This window comes from Pelodiscus sinensis, chromosome 7 (genome assembly GCF_052426305.1).
Source record: "Pelodiscus sinensis isolate ZL-2025 chromosome 7, ASM5242630v1, whole genome shotgun sequence".
NCBI classification, from domain to species: domain Eukaryota; kingdom Metazoa; phylum Chordata; order Testudines; family Trionychidae; genus Pelodiscus; species Pelodiscus sinensis.
The window spans coordinates 41,834,403-41,852,066 of record NC_143058.1 but is presented as its reverse complement, the minus strand read 5'-3'; the positions used below and the strand labels follow the sequence as shown (position 1 = coordinate 41,852,066).

General features: G+C 42.0%; 2 protein-coding genes across 10 annotated transcripts in view; one reads left to right on the top strand and one right to left on the bottom strand.

The window, feature by feature from the left end:
• Positions 1 to 3,051, bottom strand: part of UBR3 (ubiquitin protein ligase E3 component n-recognin 3) — a 240,482-nt gene extending 237,431 nt beyond the window's left edge. For all 4 annotated transcript variants that reach the window (XM_089779752.1, XM_089779753.1, XM_089779754.1 and 1 more), the window contains exon 1: positions 2,615 to 3,051. In XM_089779752.1, coding sequence (XP_089635878.1) covers positions 2,615 to 3,051 — 437 coding nt within the window. The remainder of the gene's footprint in view (positions 1 to 2,614) is intronic.
• Positions 3,052 to 3,189: 138 nt separating this feature from the next.
• Positions 3,190 to 17,664, top strand: part of METTL5 (methyltransferase 5, N6-adenosine) — a 15,264-nt gene continuing 789 nt past the window's right edge. The window contains exons 1-7 of one of the 6 annotated variants that reach the window (XM_075933601.1): positions 3,190 to 3,312; positions 7,126 to 7,247; positions 10,203 to 10,317; positions 11,556 to 11,737; positions 12,268 to 12,350; positions 14,851 to 14,902; positions 15,751 to 15,800. In XM_075933601.1, coding sequence (XP_075789716.1) covers positions 7,139 to 7,247; positions 10,203 to 10,317; positions 11,556 to 11,737; positions 12,268 to 12,350; positions 14,851 to 14,902; positions 15,751 to 15,800 — 591 coding nt within the window. In that variant the 5' untranslated portion in view covers positions 3,190 to 3,312; positions 7,126 to 7,138. The other 5 variants (XM_075933596.2, XM_075933600.2, XM_075933599.2 and 2 more) reach the window with 5 other exon arrangements.

Sequence of the window (17,664 nt, the reverse complement as noted above, 5' to 3'; positions counted from 1 at the left end):
TGATGGACTTAACCTCCATAAATTTATCTAGTTCTCTTCTAAAACCTGTTATAGTCCTAGCCTTCACAACCTCCTCAGGCAAGGAGTTCCACAGGCTGACTGAGCACTGTGTGAGGAAGAACTTCCTTTTATTTGTTTTAAACCTGCTTCCCATTAATTTCCTTTGGCAGCCCCTAGTTCTTACATTATGGGAACAAGTAAACTCTTCCTCATTCACTTTCTCCACACCACTCATGATTTTATATACCTCTATCATATCCCCCCTCAGTCTCCTCATTTCCAAGCTGAAAAGTCCTAGTCTCTTTAATCTTTCCTCATATGGGACCTGTTCCAAACCCCTAATCATTTTAGTTGTCTCTCTCTGAACCTTTTCTAATGGCAGTACATCTTTTTTGAGATGAGGAAACCACATCTGTGTGCAGTATTCAAGATGTGGGCGTACCATGGATTTATATAAGGGCAATAAGACATTCTCCATCTTATTCTCTATCACTTTTTTAATTATTCTCAACATCCTGTTTGCTTTTTTGACTGCCGCTGCACACTGCATGAATGTCTTCAGAGAATTATCCACAATGACTCCAAGATCTCTTTCCTGATTAGTTGTAGTTAAATTAACCCCATCATATTATATGTATAGTTGGGGTTATTTTTTCCAATGTGCATTACTTTACATTTATCCACATGTTATTTCATTTGCCATTTTGTTGCCCAGTCACTTACTTTTGTGAGAACTTTTTGAACTTCTTCACAGTCTGCTTTGGTCTTAACTATCTTGAGCAATATAGTATCGTCTGCAAACTTTGCCACCTCACTGTTTACCCCTTTCTCCAGATAATTTATTAAGAAGTTGAATAGGATTGGTCTTAGGACTAACTCTTGGGGAACTACTAGTTACTCCTCTCCATTCTGAAAATTTACCATTTATTCCTACCCTTTCTTTCTTGTCTTTTAACCAGTTCTCCATCCATTAAAGGATCTTCCCTCTTATCCCATGACAATTTAATTTACATAAGAGTCTTTGATGAGGGACCTTGTAAAAGGCTGTGGAACACGTTCACCCAAAAGGTGATACAGTGTTTTTGTTTTCTATCATTCTTCTGTGAGACTACAACATTCCTTACATTTCTGAAAATTATTGTGAAAATTTTGTGGAACAGGACTGGATAGCTTTTGATAACATTATCTAATATGTTCTACTAAGTATTTACTCTGAGTAACGTGGTTAAACAACTGGTGTTCATTTGGAAGTCAGCTAATACACATTCTATATTCAAGTAACCAAAGTAGTGTTATTGCTGTTTACTTTTAATTATGCTTTTCCCACTACCATCTTTTTCATCCCCTGAATGATCAAGACATATCTACAAATTAGCCATTGTGTAACTACTACTTGATTGCTCTCTTTCCTTGAAAAGGCATACCTTCTCCTTCTTACAATTACATATCAAGGCCTAGTCAACACTGTAACTGGAATAGCATTAATTAAAAGTATCTGCTCACTTTTCTTGTTCTGTGAATCACACAGCACCCATATAAGAGTAGTGACTCCCAGTTTTAAAAGTTATGAACAGCATTTAAAGTGAAAAGTAAGGTAACCTGATAAAAGCATATGTTAAAATGGCACTCTTAGCTAGGCCTGGCCAAAGAGTTTGTGCGGCCCAAAGTGGTATGTTGTGGGTGACTGCACCAAGCCAGAGCAACAAGTGAGCAGCCGGGCGCCGGGCAGTGCGGGCCCCAAGGCAACTGCCTTGCTTGCCTTGCCCTAAGGCAAGGCCTGCTCTTAGCTGATCTCTTGTGTATTTTATCAATATTTTGACTTCTTTTGTCTTGTTTGGTTCTGTTCAATGAACATAGCAAATATGGAGTTGAATGTAATTTCTTCTTATGCATTATCAACTTAGTAACTAATTTCTGTGTACAGTGCCAGTTACACCTGAGCAAGCCCAGAAAGCAATGGGTTTGTGCAACTGTCCCTGTACATTTGTGCACTGGAGTTAAGAATTTAACCTGCAAAACCTATGCTGCTGGTGATGGAACAGGGCATGAGAAGAACCCAGCTTGACTAAGATCAATTCTGCAGGGCTGACAATGTTGTCTAAAAATGTACCTTTTTTACTTGTACACAGAGCACATTTGACACTGAGTCACGGATACACAATAAGCATGAAACCCACAAAGCCATTTTTGTGGTTACTTTCTTAGCACTCCCTAACTCCCTGGACATGAGAAAGGATATGGGTTTACATGGGGAAACAAATGAATACATTCCGGCAGGTCTTCTGGCCTCGGCACCTGCACCTTGGTCACAGAGCCTATCACAAGTTAAGCCATGACATTTCTGCCTACGCCTTGTGTTTAAATATTAGCACCACTGCACCAGCCTAATCGCCTTCCTCCTCCAAAAAACAACTCTCCCCAGAGGTACCACCCCTTCCCTTAGGGGCCACCTAAGGACGCACCTGCAGTCCTAGGCCCACCCACTAGGGCAGCAACTGCAGGTGTCGGCCCTACGCCCGCAGCCACAGGCCCCAACGGCCCCGCTCCAACGCTCCTCACTCCCGGGCCCGTTCGCCCGCCCAGGCCCGGCCGCCCGTCACCCCCCGCCGCTCACCCGGCCTCCCGCATGACGTTGCCGTCGCCGCAGTCGCAGGCGCCCCCTGCCTGGCTCCGGAACATGTTGTAGTCGTGCCCGGCGTGCTCGCCCTGGTGGAAGCACTCGGCGCACAGGCTCATGCAGGGCGAGATGCCGCACGTCCGGCAGCGATAGGCCACGAAGTTGGCCGTCCACACCAGGCCGCAGAGCGTGGCCGGGTCGTAGGCCCGCACCGCCTGCACGAAGTCCTCCCAGGGCTCGCCACCCGACAGCAGCCAGCGGCACCACTCCAGCGCCTCGGCCGCCGCCTCCCCGCCGCCCGCGGCCAGCGCCCGCTCCAGCAGCGCCTGCAGCTCCGCCGCAGCCCCGCTCTCCCCGCCGCCGCCGCTCAGAGCCGCCTTCAGTCGCGCCGCCGTGGCCCGCTTCTCCCGGCCGCTCGCACTAGCCCCCGCCATGATGAGCGCTGAGGCTGGACGCAGGAGCCGCTACGGCTGCGCCGGGCTCCCGGCTCTGGGGCTCCTACCCCCCGCCCTCTCTCCACTCCTAGCGGCGCCTCTCTCGCGATAGTCTGGGAGCCGGCACCGTGCCCGTCGCAAGCCGCCCGCTGCCCCCGCCCCGTGTCTGCCTCCGCCTGACATTGTCCCTCCGCTTCCTCCCAGGCCCTGCTCTTAGCCCGCCGGCCGCCTCTCACGCGCCCTGCGCTGGGCACGGCCTAGGTAGGTCGCCACACAAGGAGGTAACTTCCCAGCAACTTTAAAGAGAAGGGCATTGTTGTGTCTTGTAGCCCGGCCTCGTACTTGACGTGGTACTTACAGCGCCTCTCATCTGAGACTCTTGCAGCCCTCGCTACAAAAGAAAGTGAGCCGTGTGAGACAGGTGCTTAAACGGCAGAAGCTTGCTTAGGGAGGTGGCTTGTGCAGGTTTCACTCGAAACGTTTAAGAGAAAATGGATACAAGTTTTGACCTTTTAAAAGCTAAATGATATAATATTAGCTTTTATCTGTGATCCTCGCCCGTCCAAATTTAAATATAGACAGGTCACTTGCAAAAGTTGTATCAATTGCATTGTGCCATTGTATTTTTAGAGAAATAAAATATTTCTAGAAAGATTATAACCTATACTAATAAAATAAATATTTTTAATCTTCAAGTAAAAACCTTCTGCTTAGATTAGGGATATCAATGTGTAGTGAACCACATGATTAACCAATAAGTGTATCAAAGGCAGCAAGGGGAGGGTGCAGGTAGTTGTTGGTGTGGCTCTGCAATTTAAAAGGCAGTAGGAGCCAGGCAGTCTACCCCCAGCTCCTACTACCTTTTAAATTGAAGAGCTGTAGTGGGGTTTGGTCCTGGTGTGAGCCAGGACTGAGTGGGGCTGCCTTCCACTATGGAGTAGTCAATAATTCTGTTGACTATTCAATTACTAAAATAACCTAAATTTAACATCCCCAATAAAGGAATAGAGTTGCTATTAAGTAAATGAAACCACAAATCAAATTTGAGCTGCTATAAGACCTAGTCCTGTAATTTACAATACAGACTACTGCTGTATCCATGTGAAGTTCTGCACTGTAAACTGCAGGAACAGCACTTATACCCTAGTACCCTAATAAATTAATTAGTCTTTAAAGTGTCATGGGACTTTGTGTTGTTTTTTCTGAAATTGACCAATGCAGCTATCTGATACCGATTATTAGGGAACGTCCTCTGGATTATAGTATTTTTAAATTTACAACTGTTGGCTATTATAATGATAATTAGATTTACCACTGTCTCATGGCAAATTTAAAATAAAAAATCTGTTGCTTTAACAAAAATAAACCTATATTTTATTTGGCTTAACAAATAAAAAAGTGCATGCTCCCTCTGCTGGTTTTGCAACACCATTATTCCTACGGCTGTGCTTGTAGTGTTGTAGCTATGTTGGTCCCAAGATATTTAATATCGTGGGTGAAGTAATATGTTTTATTGGACGAACTTCTGCCAGTAAAAGGGACAAGCTTTCAAACTACACAGAGCTCTTCAGGTCTAGGAAAAGAACTGAGAGTTTTGCAGAGCTGAAAAAGAGATGTGAAAACATTACTTGTGTCTCACTTTCCTGCTGGCATACTCCATCAATAAAATAATTAATCTTGTATTTTGGTACATTAGGAACAAAAATCCAAAGAATAATGTGCAATCAGCATGATATATTTTCACTAGAATTCTAGGAATTGCAAATGAGTGTAAAAACACTTAAGCCCAATCTATTAAAAGATGACAATCTTTCCAGTAGACAGTGAAGCTGCCAGTGTTTTGGTCACTAAAATCTGGTGCTAAGCAACGACTATGATATGAAATAAAGAGATAGCTGCTAGAGAAATGGTGACCTGGGAGGAATTCAAAGCTACCTAATAGCTCCTGAATCACTGCATTGGAGAACTGAAACTTGAATTTTGTTGCAGACATTTATTTGTCAGTGAACTGTTAGAGAGCCCTGAACCTGCAAGTGTTTTGCAAAACATTTAACATATGCACTTTGTTGGAAAAATAATTAAAAAGATAGGATCTTCATGTATTTACTCCAACAAATATGCATTTGCAAAAATATGTACTCAGTTATAGATGCATGGGGTGTGTGTGTGTCCTTCACAAAGCCCAAGTTCAATTCATCAGAGAGGACAAACCAGCAAAAGAGGGGAGTATTTTTCTCAACTCTGCCAACCAAAAGGCTCATATGGTGATCTCTTCTGTTTCCTTCTGCTGTGTCTAGAACAGTGCTGGGCAACCTACAGGCTACATGCAGCCCAATGGGGGCTGCATCCCATACACCCCCTGTTTGAGCTCCTCCCCCTCGCACACTAGGGCACTAGAGCCCAGCTCTTCCTACTCCTTCTCCCTCCCTGAGCACTTTGAGAGTGCCATGAATCCATTAATTCACACTCCATCACTTCTCTCTCTCCCAGAGCTTGAATGCCCACAAATCAGCTGAGAGGCAGGGAGGGTGGGGGGGATGGAGTGCAAATCAAAAGTTCTGGGAGGGAGAGAAGTAGGAAGTGTGGGGTTCTGGTGTCCCAGTGTGTGAGAGGCATGTGGGAGAAGAAAGCAGAAAGGGAGGTTGCCACAGGTGGAAGTGCAGTGGTCTGTGGTCTGCAGGTTATCCACCATTGGCGATCATGCGGCCCACTGAGACAAAAGAGGGCCACTCACGCGATCCACTCACTAGTCTTTGTGGCCCATCACTGGTCTAGAAGGAGCAAAGCAGGGAAGACAAGATGGATGAGGTAATAACTTTTATTGGGCCAATTTGCATTGGTGAGAGAGACAAGTGTTGCTACTTAAACAAAACTCTTCTTCAGGTCTGAGAAAAGTACTGAAGCCTGCCAGCTAAATACACATAGGACAGCATGGTTAGGATGGTTTCTTAAACCAAATGGCAGGGTGAGCCGTCAGGGAGTTATTAAGGTTATGTGAGGATCATGAGGTGTCAGCCTCTCCCCCACCCCAAGCTTTGCTTCGACTCCTGTATTTATAATATTGTTAAATATTAAAAAGTGTTTTTAATTTTCATAGTCACAGGTTTGCTATGTGCAAAGAGAAAAGTTTGAGAACCACTGGTTTAGCATAAGTATTTTCTGCATATATAAAGGGGTGATTCAAGGGCTCTAAAGCTTTGTCTCTCAGCCAGCAGAAATTGGGCCAATAACAGGTATTACCTTACCAACCTTGTCTACTACTAACCTGAGACGCAGACGAGATTACAACCGCCTGCATAGCGCAAAGAGGGAAAGGAAAGGTGCCTAGGGGCAGGAACGCTGCTAATAGCTGCTTGGGACTAAATAGGAACTGCCAGTGCTGGTCTCAGTTTCATATGTGCATAGGGGACAAGTTAAACTGCTGCACCGTGTGGCGAGAGGCCGTGCAATGAGGTAGGTGCTTGGGATGGTGGGGTCTGCAGGATGGGCACGGCAGTTTCCGAGCGAGCGCTCCTCCGGCGGGCGGGGAATGCGCCTTGTGCCGGGCGCAGGAGGCATCCCCAGGAGCGCCCTGCGCCGCAAGCGTTGAAGCGAAGGAAACCAGCAGCACGACTCTCAGCATCACTCTGCCCTGCCGTGAGGCTCCCTCGCTACGGGAGGGCGCGGTGGCAAGGACTCCTGGGGCTAGGCAGTGGTAATCCTCTTCAGTGGCTGGGAGCGCTGCTGCTGAGGGTGTGTGTGTGATGCTGTAGTGGGGCAAATCATTTTTGGGCCCCCAGCAGGGCGGGCATGAGTGCGTGGGAATGTCTATTTGCCCTAGTGCTAGGGGGTGCCTCAGTGGCCCATAGTGGGGGATGTGTGCGTGTGAACAGTTCAATTTTGGTAGCGCACCGGGAGGATAGGGGAGTACTTAGTATACTTTATACATAAAAGGTAAAGCTGAAAATTAGGATGGAGGATTTTAATGAATATTATTTTTAAATTTTATAATAATTTTTAGTTTGTATTTTATACATAACTGTAAGAATAACAGTGCAAACCTATGCCTGATTATAAATGAATTGTTTTTCTTAGTTGAAAAAGAAACATGAAGAAGTTAAAACTTAAGGAACTAGAAAGTTTTCTTCAGCATGTTGAAGAGTTTGAGCATCCAAAATTACTCTTTGAGCAGTATGCAACAAGACCACACATTGCAGGTAGAGATTAAACATAAAATTGTCAATCTCACTTTTCTGAACTATAAAAAAATCTTAAGTATTTCACTTAATTTCTGTGTGTGTCCTGAGAGCATAAGGATTCCTTAGCAGCTTCTGCATTATTTCCAGAGATCGCATAAAGAGAAACTGTAATGCTTTGTTTTTTAAAAGGTTTCCTAATATCTCAGACAATCTAATAAATGGCTTGTGAAGAATGTGGGTTGTAGACTACTTTCTAATTTGTACTGATAAGAACTGTATATTTGCATTAGGTAGTAAGAAAGCTGGTCTTAGTTTTAAATATTGATCTTTCAATCTCCATAATTATAAAATACCATTTCCATCGTATCACAAACAAAATTTCCTGTCTGCAGCTTTCATAATCAGAGTGTATATTCAGCAAATCATTTTAGTGCGCCCAGTAGGGCGGCCATGAGTGCATGGGAATGTCTATTTGCCCCTAGTACCAGGAAGCGTTCTGCCTCAGTGACCTGTAGTGAGAGAGAGAGAGTATGTGTGTGAACAGTTCCATTTTGGGAGCACACGGGGAGCGTAGGAGAGCAAATATAGTACGACAGAGCTAGATACATTCTTATTCAATTTTGTTTCCATACATAAACAAAGATGTGTATTTACTGGGCTCAGTGAGTTTGTGAATAGTTTGAGGAAATATTTGAGGAATAGAGGGGATTTTAATGTATACCCCAAATTAAAAAACATAGCAAGAGACCTAAAAAGAGTCACCGTGGCTTAACCACCATGTAAAAGAAGCAGTGAGGGACAAAAAGGTATCTTTTAAGAAGTGGAAGTCCAATCCTAGTGAGATAAATAGAAAGGAACATAAACACTGTCAAATCAAGTGTAAACATGTAATAAGAAAAGCAAAAAAAGATTTTGAGGAACAGCTAGCCAAAAACTCAAAAAGAAATAACAAAATGTTTTTTAAGTACATTAGAAGCAGGAAGCCTGCTAAAAAGCCTGTGGGTCCCCTAGATGATCGAGCTATAAAAGGAGCAATCAAGGACGATAAAGCCATTGCGGAGAAACTAAATGATTTCTTTGCTTCAGTCTTCACGGCTGAGGATGTTGGGGAGATTCCTGAATCTGCACCGTCCTTTGTGGGTGATGAATCTGAGGAACTGTCCCGGATTGAAGTGTCATTAGAGGAGGTTTTGGAACAAATAGAAAAACTTAATGTTTACAAATCTCCGGGACCGGATGGCATTCATCCAAGGGTTCTAAAAGAACTTAAATGGGAAATTGCTGAGCTATTATCTGTGGTTTGTAACCTATCCTTTAAATCGGCTTCCGTACCTAATGACTGGAAGGTAGCCAATGTGACACCAATATTTAAAAAGGGCTCTAGAGGCGATCCTGGCAATTACAGACCGGTAAGTCTAACTTCAGTACCGGGCAAATTAGTCGAAACAATAGTAAAGAATAAAATTGTGAATCATGTAGAAGAACATAATTTGTTGGACAAAAGTCAACATGGTTTCTGTAAAGGGAAATCCTGTCTTACTAATCTATTAGAGTTCTTTGAAGGAGTTAACAAACATGCGGACAAGGGGGATCCAGTAGATATAGTATACTTGGATTTTCAGAAAGCCTTTGACAAGGTCCCTCACCAAAGGCTCTTGTGTAAATTACATGGCCATGGGATAAGAGGGATGGTCCTTTCTTGGATTGAGAACTGGCTAAAAGACAGGAAACAAAGGGTAGGAATAAATGGTAAATTTTCAGATTGGAGAGGGGTAACTAGTGGTGTACCCCAAGGGTCAGTCCTGGGACCAATCCTTTTCAACTTATTCATAAATGATCTGGAGAAAGGGGTAAGCAGTGAGGTAGTAAAGTTTGCAGATGATACCAAACTGTTTAGGATAGTCAAGACAGAAGCAGACTGTGAGGGACTCCAAGAAGATCTCACCAAACTGAGTGATTGGGCAACAAAATGGCAAATGAAATTGAATGTGGATAAGTGTAAAGTAATGCACATCGGGAAAAATAACCCCGTGATGGGGGCTAATTTGGCTACGACAAATCAGGAAAGAGATCTTGGAGTTATCGTGGACAGTTCTCTGAAAACTTCCACACAGTGTGCAGCAGCGGTCAAAAAGGCAAATAGGATGCTAGGAATTATTAGGAAAGGGATAGAAAATAAGACCCAGAACATCTTACTGCCCCTGTATAAAATTATGGTACGCCCACATCTTGAATACTGTGTACAGATGTGGTCTCCTCACCTCAAAAAAGATATTTTGGCCTTGGAAAGGGTTCAGAAAAGGGCAACTAAAATGATTAGGGGTTTGGAACGGGTCCCATATGAGGAGAGGCTAAAGAGACTGGGACTTTTCAGTTTAGAAAAGAGGAGACTGAGGGGGGATATGATAGAGGTCTATAAAATCATGAGTGGTGTGGAGAGGGCTGATAAAGAAAAGTTATTTATTAGTTCCCATAATAGAAGAACTAGAGGACACCAAATGAAATTAATGGTTTAAAACTAATAAAAGGAAGTTCTTCTTCACACAGCGTGTTGTCAACCTGTGGAACTCCTTGCCAGAGGAGGCGGTGAAGGCTAGGACTATAATAGAGTTTAAAGAGAAGCTGGATAAATTCATGGAGGTTAGGTCCATAAAAGGCTATTAGCCAGGGGATAAAATGGTGTCCTTGGCCTCTGTTTGTCAGAGGCTGGAGAGGGATGGCAGGAGATAAATCGCTTGATCATTGTCTTTGGTCCACCCTCTCTGGGGTACCTGGTGCTGGCCACTGTCGGTAGACAGGATACTGGGCTAGATGGACCTTTGGTCTGACCCAGTACGGCCGTTCTTATGTTCTTATGATTCCTATTATGATCTTCATAGCTTGCAAGTGTCTGCTTAATTTTGAATATGCTGAAAGAAAAGAATATTGACCTGTCAACTGTCTATGCTTATGCTGTAATCTCATATTTTTCAGCATGTATGCTTCATACAATTCACAACACGTTTGATGACATTGAAAACAAAGTGGTTGCAGATCTAGGATGTGGTTGTGGTGTACTCAGCATTGGAAGCGTAATGTTAGGAGCAGGGTAGGTGTTTAACATCCAAGATTTTGTTTCTCTCTCAGTACTGTATAGAACTAAGTGAGAAGATTGGAATATGAACAATGCTAGACTGAACTTAATGTAGGTAACTAAAAATAAGTGCATGATCACACATTTTAATAGATACAGATTTGCTGTATGAACATGCAAATAGTAACAAATGATAGGGGCAAATGCTCTTTATTTTAAATAGAGAATTATTTAGAGAAAGCTTGTTCATAATTTAGTAAATACTTTTCCTCTAAAGCAGCAGTGGGCCATATGCAGCCCAGTAGGTTCTATGTGTAGCCCACAAGACATTGTTTACCATTGCCTACATGCTAGGGCTGTAAGAGTAATAGTTTAAACAAGTGATGCCCCCTTAGAGGCAGCAGCTGGCTTCCCGGGAGCAGGGTAGTAGGTGGGAGCCAGCTACTAAAAGTTGGCTCCTGGTGGGCACTACTAACCTGCATTAGACTCTGTATGAAATTTTGCAGCATAGGGCAGCAGCCAGCTTTAGGGTCAGCAGCTGGGAGCACACTGGCTACTGGCCCCACTTCTGGGGAGCCAATGTGTAATCATTAACATTTGTAGCATCAAAATTGTTATTGTAACCATGTAAACATCCCTACCCTGTGCAAGGTTATCAGATTCTGCTGTTTTCTGTTCAATAGTGTTACCACTGATATTACTAAACCAGCACACACAGTGAGATCTGTGTTGATTGCACCCAATATGAACAGAGAGCCATGCCCTCCCTCTGCATCTAATCAAAGCACTACTGTGGTTCAATAGGCACATCTCACAAATTCTAGGTACACAAATGAAGTTAAAAATTATTCCATCCCAGGAGACCATCTTGGTTATAACACTCTTGCCACCCACTGAGATGAAAGAGGGCTACTCATGCGGCCCATTCACTAGTTGAGGTTGCCCATTGCTGCTCTAAACTATTATTCAGCATCTTGTTATTAAATATATTAGGTTTGTCCTGTTAAAGACGTTCGTAGGAAAATGCTTCACCACTCACATCACTGTACTAATAAAAAAATGTATTTTATAAGTAAATTACTAACTCCTACAGAAGATAGTAGAGCATATTCTGCTTTAGGGATTTCTCAGAACTATGCAGCAGGAACAAACATGACTGTTTAGAAATGGTGCATTTTGAAAAGAAATGTATGTACTGCCTTTTGAAATTAAAAATATTGTGGGTTTTTTAAAGATTGTTTTCCATTTTCCAGGTTGTGTGTGGGGTTCGACATAGATGCAGATGCCTTGGAAATATTTAGTAAAAATGCTGAAGAGTTTGAGCTCACAAATATTGACATGATTCAATGCAACGTATGTTCTTTAGCTACCACAATGTCAAAAACTTTTGACACTGTAATTATGAATCCTCCTTTTGGGACCAAGCATAATAAAGGTTAGTAATTCTAAAAAGCAACTATATAATATTTCTACTTCTAAGGAATTAATCTGCTAATAAATGTTAGTGGCAAAACCTTTGCTATTCCATATGGGACTTCTTAGAGACAATTACTCCTTTGTCTCTTCTGTGATGTAGCCAGAGCCACAAATGAACCACATGTAAAGTGTTTGGCTAAGTACAGTCATTTCAACAAATGGGGTTAAAGTTTTAAGCTAATTGGCCCCTAATAGTGGGTCAAACTACTAGTACTTTTGTATATTGCTATTACAATTCAATATCTATACCCATGCAAAACACTATTAGGAAAAAATATGGAAATACAGATCCTCCTCTTCCGTGCCTTAATCTACTCACTGCTTTTCAGAACGTACAGGCTAGCAAACATAATTGCAATTATTAGGTCTAAAATGATGCTATTCTATTCCTATGTATACACCCAAGGATAACATTAAATAAATAAATGCGAAGTCTTAAGATCTCTAGACAAATAAGGCTTGCATGCAACTAGTGTCCTCTTCTTACAGGAATGGACATGACTTTTCTGAAGGTAGCTTTGCAAATGGCACAAACAGCTGTATATTCCCTACACAAAACTTCAACACGACAAGTAAGTCCCTTGACTTCAGCTGGTTAAGCATTTAGCAGGTGTTAGTGGCACTCTAATCTTCCTATTCTTCCAGTACTTCTGTAAGTTAAAGCATGGATTCAGTAACCAAAATCAGTGCCTGTGCCTTGGGTGTTTGAAAACTAAGATACTTAAGGTATAATGCTCATTGCATAAATGGTTATATACAGGGCTCAACAAATAATACAATCTACTCACCCGTGGCAAGTAGATTGTAACCCAGAAGAGCTGAGTTCGGGTGATCTGCGCATGTGCAGATCGCCGGACAACACGACTGGTGAGCGGGGCTCGCCACAGTTTGGCAAGCCCTGGTTATTTTTTATATTAGGGATCATGGAATACTAGAACCAGAAGGGACTTCAAGAGGTCAGAGTCCAGGCCCCTACCCCCACAGCAGGACCAAGAACCTTCTAGATTGGGGTGGGCAATCATTTTTGATGAGGGTCCATTCCAAAATTTTGGAAAGTAGTTGAGCGCTACACACTTCCATATTAGTGGAGATGGTGTGTGGTCTGGGATTGAAGTTGGGTGCAGAAGGGAGCTTGGGGTAAGGGAGTGGGCTGCAGGGTTTTGGGATGTGTGTAGGAGGGGACTAATCTGGGGCAAAAGATTGGGGTGCTAGATCTGGGAGAAAATATGGGTGCAGGAGTGGGGGGGCACAGAGTTGGGGAAGGGAGAGGTTGGGGTACCAGAGGCAGGGTTTGGCCAGGAGACTTACCAGCCAGTAGCCAAACCAGCCTGCCTGCCTACCAGGCTAAAGGCTTGCAGAGCTTAAAATATTTCTCAGTCAGGCAGCCAGCCTGCCTATGTGCTAGCATGAATAACTGAGCCAGAGGGAAGAGTGTGTGGTGCTTTGTGGCTGCTTGTTATTCATACGGGCAGCTCCCATTGGACAGTTTCTGGTCTGAAACCAGCCAATGGGATTGTGTTGGACCAGGGCAGTGCTTGAAGCTTATTCCCCTCCCCTCTGGGATTACAGTTTTAAAAAGGAAACAGGGCTAGGCAGATCCATTTTTGAGCAGCATGTGAGGCTGCAAGGCAAGCAGGGGAGTCTGTCTGGGGTTCCCTACTGCCAGAGCCAGTAGCTTGGCAGGCTGGATTTTGCTCAGGCATGATAGAAGTTTATCTTATCTGTTCTTAAATATCTCCAGTGATGGTGATTCCACAACAGCCCTAGGCAATTTATTCTATTGTTTAACCACCCTGACAGTTAGGAAGTTTTTCCTGATGTCCAACCTAAACCTCCCTTGCTGCAATTTAAGCCCATTGCTTCTTGTTATATTATCAGAGGCCAAGGAGAACCATTTTTCTCCCTCCTCCTTGTAAAACACCCTTTTCGATACTTGAAAACAGTTATGTCCCCTTTCAGTCTTCTCTTTTCTAAAGTAAAGAAGTCCAATTCTTTCAGCCGTCTCTCATAGCTTTTTTAGAACTTTAATCATTTTGGTTGCTTTCTCCGGACCTTCTCCAAATTTTTCTTGAAATATGGTGCCCAGAACTGGATGCAGTATTCCTGCTGAGGCCTAATCAGCACAGAGTAGAATAGAAAAATGACTTCACGTCTTGCTCACAACACTCCTGTTAATGCATCCCAGAATCATGTTTGCTTTTTTTGCAGCTGTCATAACTGTTGACTCACTTTTGGTCTATAGTCCACTATGACCCCTAGATTCCTTTCAGCAGTACTCCTTTCTAGACACACACTTCCCATTTTGTATGTGTGAAACTGATTGTTTCTTCCTAATTGGAGTACTTTGCATTTGTCTGTATTAAACTTCATCCTATTTACCTTAGACCATTTCTCCAGTTTGTCCAGATCATTTTGAATTATGACTATCCTCCAAAGCACTTGCAACCCTTCCCAGGTTGGTGGTATCCACAAACTTAATAAGCATACTCTCTATGCCAATATCTAAATTGTCGATGAAGATATTGAACAGAACCAGTCCCAAAACAGACTCCTGTAGAACCTTGGATGTAAAAGTGTGACAATTTAAATAAGCATCAGTTTGTTTGTTTCCATTATGGTTACATGCTGGGTCCCTGGGAGCAGGTCTGGCAGGGTTTTACTGTGGTTCTACACTATCTGGCTTCTGGGGAGCCGACTGTCACCCCCCACACTACTGCAGAGCCCACAGCACATACAACTTCTAGGATTTTTAGCAGTTACACACAATTCTATATTTTTTTACATGATTTTTAACATTCCTGATTTTTTTTTTTTAATATATACATACACACACACACCTTAAAAATTTGATTGGTGTTCTCTTTTTGGAGTCTTAGTAATTACTGTGTGTAAGAATGATTTAGGCTAGAAAACTAGCTTTGGAATAGGAGAATGCAGCTCTCAGATACTACTTCAACTCAAAACTCAAGTATAAAACAATTTGCCCTGAATAGTAGCTTTAAATGGTGATTCTCAAAATGCCATAAACTAAATAATTGGAGCTAAGTTCATGGACTCTTATCTTATATTCAGCATATTCAAAAGAAAGCAGATGAATGGAAAGTGAAGATGGAAGTTATAGCAGGTAAGATTTATACACACTTTTAAAAATGCACTGTTAGTGGATTATAACCTCCAGCACCCATTATTATTCAAGTGTAGCATGAGAGTAACATGTTAAAATTAATTTAAAAAAATACAATCCATCAGGATGAAAAACTGATTAATCAGTAGTTAGGATGGAAAAGTAAAACTTAAAGTAGCAAGTTATGAAGAGATCTAAACTAATGAAATAGGAGGTTTTGTAGATTCTTCTTCCCCCAGGACAAATACCTCTAATGTTTAAAGATGTCCAGTTGATCAAAAAGTAAAATAACATTCTGGATATAGTCAGGCAAAACTTCTCAAAAGGTGCACCAATTCCATCTTAGACAGGATTCAATAGGAATAATTCCATTGTCTTGAGAAGGCATCAGACTCCTCCTCAAAGTGTGGTCAACGAGTTTTATCTTTCACTGCTCCTGTCCTCAATTTGAGCTGTCAACATCTCTCTAAATTCTGGTAGCTATTTCAAGACTTGTGCCATACTTTAAAGGTGTAGGAGTGAAGAACGTAGGGAAAGACAGCAATATTTATAATAGTAGAATATCAAGTTTTCATCATTACATATTGTGATAGTCCTTTAGTAGAAAGCTTCTTTCTAGAAGGAAATTGCTACTATGAAACATTGCCTTTTTTGGTATTAATGCATATTCACTGATCAGGACAATTTAAAAGAATAGGCTTAGAGAGACTGAATAAATGAAAAGCCAAATTGTTTTAGTCAAGTTGCTTCCAAAAAACCAGTGATCAAGGAATATAATAGAGTTTGGCTAACACTAATGAGCAGCAACATATTTTGAATATGATAGGTGTTTTTTATGCTCTTCACAGAACTTAGGTATGACTTACCAGCATCATACAAGTTTCATAAAAAGAAGTCTGTAAGTATTTTGTAATCCCATTTTATATTTGAAATTGAGAGGTATTTGTCTACTAGTTTAGGATTGAAGAAGTCTTAATTTAGTTTAACACTCATTGCAATAGTGTAATAGACGCAACAAGGGTGGTAGACCTCCATGTGAGACTCAATTTAGTATGGTTATCAAGATCATTTTCCCATTTGGTTTCAGGCTGATGTTATACCCTAACTTGCTCTGTGGCAAAGCACAACTGAAGCTGGAGTAAAAACATTCCAGAAAAATTAAGTGGCCTCTATTTCTGTGTGAGTTTCAGCCACTGCAGTTAGTACCTCTAGCATGAAGAATTCTATTGTAAGATTGTATTGCATAACATTTAGGCCCAGATCTTGCATTTGGCTTATCAAAGGCCCTGAATTAATTAAATTAAGACATTAATTAAATTAAGACATAACAGGTAGGTGCAAGAAATAGATATGAGCTGGGGATATCAGATCATCTTTGCATGTATCAAATTAATGTCTAAACTCTACTTGCTCCCACCTACAGATGACTAGGGTGAAATTCTGCCACATTGACTACCATGGACAAACGTCATTTGGTTTCAAATAGGACCAGGATTTTACCTTTAATGGAAAGGTCATGGTTTTGGACTAGTCTGAGGGTGTACAGTGCTGTTATCCATGCTAACCAGATGCAATCAAGTGCTAGTGGGAGCACTGAGCTAAGTGATGGCAGGGTAGGAGACACCAGCAATATGTGATTCAAGATATGAGAGGAAGGGGTTAAATTATGAAGCTGTGCTGTCCAACAATTAGCTACATGTGGTTATTTGGCCAGTTGAGTGTGGATAGTTTGCTATAGCCAATAGCCACTATAAGTGGCTACTGCTTCAGATCTAGTTGGACACCATAAAATGAAGAATAAGGACCAAAACATTACATTTAGTGGAAGCAATGTATGTTGGGGGGGGAGGGTGGGAGAAGAGAGAGAGGTTGTTTTTGGAAGGAAAGGAGTTGACCTTCTTGTGAGAAAAAGCGGTATTTAGAGTGACTAAGTGGATCAAGGTGGATGCCAAGAAGAATAATACAAGATTAGGGTTGGAAGAGACCTCAGTAGGTCATTTAGTCCAACACCTGCTCAAAGCAAGACCAATCAATCAATCCCAACTAAATCATTCCAGACAGGATGATTTGTCAAGCCTGGCCTTTAAAAGAAGAAAATGACAAAAAAACACCTCTAAGCATGGAGATTCCACTACCTCCCTAGGTAACCCATTTCCCAAGGAAACCCATTCTGGTGCTTTATCACCCTCCTAATGAGAGTTTTTTTCTTAATATCTAACTTAACCCCCCCTCCATTCCAACTTGAGATCATTCTGCCATCTATCACAACTAAAGGGCAGGTCACAATAGTCACACAGTGGAGGACCAGAATAAGAGCCTGTTCAGAAAAACAGCAGAGTTCAGAGGATATCTGGAAATAATCTGTAAGACTTGGATGAGAGTAGGTGTTACACTTAGGCTATGGCTACACTACAAACTTTTTCAGGAAGAGGAAATGCAAATGGAGCTCTCATTTGCATATATCTTGTGCCCTCATTTGCATATATCTTCCAATCCTTTTTGTGGAAGAGGTTTTTGTGCAAAAAAGCACTGTTTAGAAGGCACCTTTTTGCGCAAAAAGGATTGAAAGAATATGCAAATGAGTGTATGAGATGCAAATAAGTGCTCCATTTGCATTTCCTCTTCCAGAAAAAGTTTGTAGTGTAGCTGTAGCTTAAGAGTCAGACTAAAAATTGTGGCATCAGTGGCAGCCTTGATTATGTATTCCCCACTCAGATTATGTATCCCCTGTATTTGGTTAAATAGCCTCTTCTCTGCAGACA